The 4,914-nt window shown below is 44.7% G+C and overlaps 1 protein-coding gene across 2 annotated transcripts; it reads right to left on the reverse strand.

Annotated features, from left to right (window-relative positions):
* Window positions 1-570: 570 nt before the first annotated feature.
* On the reverse strand, window positions 571-2,110 carry LOC127749875 (uncharacterized). Of its 2 annotated transcripts, none has more exons than XM_052269830.1 (4): window positions 2,002-2,110; window positions 1,404-1,616; window positions 1,113-1,312; window positions 571-830 (listed from the first exon to the last, which is right to left on the reverse strand). In XM_052269830.1, the coding sequence occupies exons 1-4, from the start codon at window positions 2,004-2,006 to the stop codon at window positions 652-654; spliced, it is 597 nt and encodes a 198-aa protein (XP_052125790.1). In that variant the 5' UTR covers window positions 2,007-2,110; the 3' UTR covers window positions 571-651. The 2 variants fall into 2 exon arrangements, with proteins under 2 accessions (XP_052125790.1, XP_052125791.1); XM_052269831.1 differs by having other exon boundaries at window positions 1,404-1,626; window positions 2,002-2,069.
* Between the last annotated feature and the right edge of the window lie 2,804 nt (window positions 2,111-4,914).

Raw genomic sequence — 4,914 nt, forward strand, 5'->3', positions numbered from 1 at the left:
CAGCAGGAAAACAATATGGCGCCAAAAGTACAGTGGAAGAAGAATAAAAGTTGGAGCAGACAAATTACCAACTGTTGAAACATTAAAACATAACATTTTATTTATTTTTTTGTATACGATCACCCTACAAAACCCTCTAGGTGGAACAAAATTGGGGAGTAACACTTGGTTGAGTTCCCTTGTCAGCGCGGCTCAGCGGCTCAGACGTGCGACAGCGCGACGGGACACCAGTAGTTTCACCATCCCGCCTAGCGCAATATATTAACTTGCTATTCGTTCTCTTTGATATTTCCTATTGAGCAAATGTAAATAAGAAAGACAGCTCGTGCCTAAAGACGAATTCCGATTTGGCTGATATTTGGTGGACATGTTCCTCAATTCAATTGAAAAAACGTTAACATTTCATGTTAACAAATAGACGATCCGAATAAAAGAAAATCAAGTACAAAATTAATTGCTGGTAATTAAAGACACCTTACATTAATCATGTATACTTCTGTTTAGTCTTTGTTGTTCTAGGTGTAAGGTATATCATCTGCTGCTGAAAAGAGTGCAAAATAAAGAGAAAACTAAGCAATTTTTTTACTTTATTTATTAATTGATCATCTTTTTTATACTTTTTGATACTTTGTCAATATTTTAGATTAACTGTTAATTTTGAGAGTAGAGCTCGACTTTGAGATTCTCTCTGATGGCATTCCTCTGGTACAGGACCTCCTTCTTGCAGAATCCGCTCATGACCCAGGGGCAGGCGTACTCGATGCGCTCCGTGCAGAGCGTAGTCATCCCGCCATCTAGCGGCGAGAATCTGGTCTCCGACGCTGTGGGCACTGCGGGGTGGGATCCAGTCAGGACAGTGGGGGAGGTGGGGCTTCCCTGACCGGCGCCAGGCGGGGGATATGGCCGCCGCCAGCAGCACTGGCCGCAGCGCTACCCCGCGCCTCCGTACGCCGCGCGCTCAGAGACTCTACGCAGCGTGCATGATAGTGCAGCTTCCGGCCAGAGTAAGGGCATAGACGGGTCTCCATGTAACCCCCTCGCACCCGCCTCTCTCGCTTTTCGAAGAAAGTCCGACCTTTTGTTACCAGAAAATGAAATTAGAATACACTTACGGCAGAGGAAGTCTGTGTAGAAGCACGTGCTGTGCGTGGACCTGATGAGGTAGTCGCTGTTGGACTTGGCCGGGATTACTTCAAAGTGTGCCGTGGCGTAGTTGGACACGGAGGGCAGCCCGCTGAGACGCTCCGTGTAGCGCACCGAGTACCTCCAGTGGCCCTGGCTGTTTCCGTCCGAGAGCAGCTCCCAGTCCAAGCTGCAACCGCGAGAAACCACACCAGTTAAGAACTTCACCTCGTGGTTGGCCGAACCACGCCAGACTGCGCCGAGCTACACACACAGCTCACATGGTTGGGTTGAGCTTGGGCATGTTGCTGAAATCGGCGAGGAAGTCCCACACGTCCTTGGGCCGGGCCTGCTCGATGGTGAACTGCTCGACGTGCAGGAAGGCGCGCGGCGACATGAGCACGTACACGACGAGGGCGGCCAGGCCGCAGAGCGCGGCGCGCCGGACGCACGGCGAGGTGGACCGCCACCTGCGGCTCAGCTGTTTGCTCGGCCTGCAACAAGCTGCAGTCAGTTCCTGTGAACCAGCCGGGCGCCCTTATAGTCCGGCCAGTCAAAAAAAAAATGACGCCTGGGTTTGCTGTAGTCGCCCATGAGAGCCCATGCTACGCCAGGCGTCACCTTTGGCTGGCCGGACTATACTCTCTTGGCCGAACTGACGTTGTAACGACGATATCACGAAGACGTCGATGTGCCATTTTTGGCGTCTTAATGATATCGTTTCTCACGCCCCACACAGGCGACCTTTCTGCCTAATTTAGTCTGAAATCCGACATCTTCTATACTCTTAACTTGAAGTTTCTCACTGGTACACTACGCCCAGGCACGGGCAGCATTAGTTGTTAGTCGCGCAGTCGACTCTGCTGCATTCCTACTCACGACATGGCTGTGTTGACTGGGCTGCTGACTCTACAGCAAGTCGAGCATCGTGCTGACGGCCTGGAGGCGGACTGAGACCAAAAACCACGGCCGGCCGGCTGCTGGCGGTAGGCACGGGTAGGGGGGGGGGGGCAAGTGTCGCCAACACGACGGAGTCGTCGAGGGAAGCCGTGCCGTGAGCAGGCTCAGCAAGTAGTGGCGGGGGGCGGGGCGGGGCTGTCCTTCACGCCCCTGCCCTCAGTTCATCTGTAAGTCAAGCCAGGACGATATCGAAATGCAGGAGCTATTGGTATCTTTGATCTTTCGTCCCTGCTGTCTTTGGTTTGCGGCTGCAGCCACGCCGTATTGTTCTACGGTCTTCTGTCTTTTGGTCTTTCCCTATCCATCCCGCGTGGGCAGAATCCACATCAACCCATGTTTCTTGTCTAATCTGAAACGCGCATTTTAGGCGCATATGTAACGCGCATATTAGGCGCCTACAAGCGTTTTAGGCGCATTTTAGACTGGACACAAAATGCACATTTTATGCAGCTACCTGGGTCTTATGATATCCTCGGATTTATTAGAAATTATTGATACCGGTTCACCGAAAGACCTCTCTCAGGTCTCGATCTGTGGCCTCCAATGGACCTTTCCTGCCCCCGACCCTCCCCCGTCAGACCTGGACTTTGAACTCACCGCGAATCGAACCGGGGAGAAGCATGGGCATTTGGACTGGAAATTTAAAGAATATAAAGTATTTAACTGTGAATTTGCAGACTTAAAGGATCCGGAGACTGGAGTTAAACCACTCGTGTTGAACACTTTTCGAACACAAGTTTTGAACTTTAATGTTTAAACACTTCTCAGTATATTCAAGTACCCAGTTAAACACATGGAAGTGTGCAACGACGCAGTGTGTTGACCACTTGGATGTGCAGTACAGTGTCGCCTGTCTACCTGGCAGGTAAATATGGTACTCAAGACAGCCAGGTATCGAACATTGTGGCTAAGGAAAGCTCTGTCAAAACTCCCTTATTCCCTTATCCATGCGGCCGTTTCCTGCTCCGCTCAGTCCTCTGAGTGATACCGAAAAGGGGGAGAAGCAGGGCCCGTGGGAAGGAGAGAAAGGGTGGGGGTGGGGGGGGGGGAGGTCTTGCATCCCAAGCACGTATCAGTAGAAGCAGACAACAGAAGCAGACGACTGGCAAAGCGAGGCCCAAGGGTTCATTTGCTTTCGTTCTATTTAATCATTTGAGTGAATATTGATTGATGCATGTCTTGTTTTGTTGCTTTCCAGTGGTTCACATTGCCTGGTCGGAGGATGATTTTAGTGGTGTTACCGGGTGTTACTTAGTTGTCAGAGGTGTCACTAAAGCAAGGGGAAAGAAATGCTAGAAAAATGCAGTTGGATATGCTTCAAAAATGTGGAACACATAGAGGTGAGTATGATGCTTTGGAGATTATTATACAAATCAGACGGGTCTTGAAGATTTTGAAGTTGAAACTTGCGTACAGTTTAGTGATCTTAATCTAAAAGTTTTAGTTACTTGGAAAGATTTCTTTCTCTTGTTTATTGAGACAATGTAAACCTGTAATTTTCTTAAATGAGTTGAAACATTTTGAAACTGTTTACACATGTCCATTTAACAGGGAGCCCTAATTTAGACCAAAGGGGACACTTGGACTTAACTTTCATAGGGGATCTCAAATGTGTGTTTTCTCTTTAAATGAAAATTACTTAAACTTTAAACTTTTAGTGATTGTGATGATGAACTGTGGGTAGGCACTTGCCAATTATTTTCTTTAATGCAGGTTTGTGGTTGTCATTTTCCCCTGAATAATCTTAAAAGATTTAAATTTTCGTTTACAGTTGGTGAGTGCTGTTTTTGTTCTCACTCAAAACATATATAATTTCCCTTTCAATCACTGTACTATTTCAGGGGTCCATTGTGTCGTTTATAAATGTTTGAATGAAATAAAATATTTTGTCCAGTATCATGTATTTGAAACAATCTTGTACAATTATTAGCCATCTCACAATAACCTACAATGTACATACAACAGTCATCTTGATCCTCAAATGATTTTACCAATTTTACTCTTTCCCAGCTGTCTCTGACCGTACATGACATGACACATATGTTATTTACAAAATCCCTCCAGCATCTCAGAGGTAACAATATTTCTTATTATCACATGGCAACAGAGAAATTGTACATACAAAACACACTAATGTATACCGTTATTGCCTTAAGTGCAAAAAGTATTACTTGCAGTTTTTTTAATCAATCCTGCGTGTAAACAATACTATGCTCAGGCTTTAGCATCCAAGAAAACTGATCATTTTCAGTTTTTAACAACAGCACTTCATATGCCACACGAGAACATTAAATAAATTTGAAATGTGTTTTTCCATGTGTTTGGCCCCTGGATTGAAAAGTTAAACAAAAACTTCATGGAGCAATAACTAACATCCACAAAGAAATAACTAAAATAAATCAGATTACCAATCTCTTTACAAACAATAATTCTAAATGGCTGACATTCATTCAGCACAATGGACAACTCCACATGATAAAATAAAATTGAGAATATTTTAACACAAAACAAATAATGAACTGGATGAATCATCTTTTGCTGATACTGAAGTGACATTTGTACAGAAAAAAAAGGGCAAACATGATACTTAATTCATTCTTAGAAGTTAATTTTTACCCTACAAGAGACAGTCTTTTTATATGCTTTTGCTTTTGTGCACAGTTCAGTACCTGTAAACACAAGACATAAAATCCTTGTTTGTACAAAATCTGACAATTGTCCTTAAATTTCTGACACACATCATTTACATAAAATAAATAATTTTGAGATGATTATGTACATAGATTTGGACTACCCAAATTAAGAAAATTATAAATACATGTTTGACAATGG

Source organism: Frankliniella occidentalis, unplaced genomic scaffold, assembly GCF_000697945.3.
Source record: "Frankliniella occidentalis isolate FOCC.00 unplaced genomic scaffold, Focc_3.1 Scaffold104, whole genome shotgun sequence".
In the NCBI taxonomy this organism is placed as follows: Eukaryota; Metazoa; Arthropoda; class Insecta; order Thysanoptera; family Thripidae; genus Frankliniella; species Frankliniella occidentalis.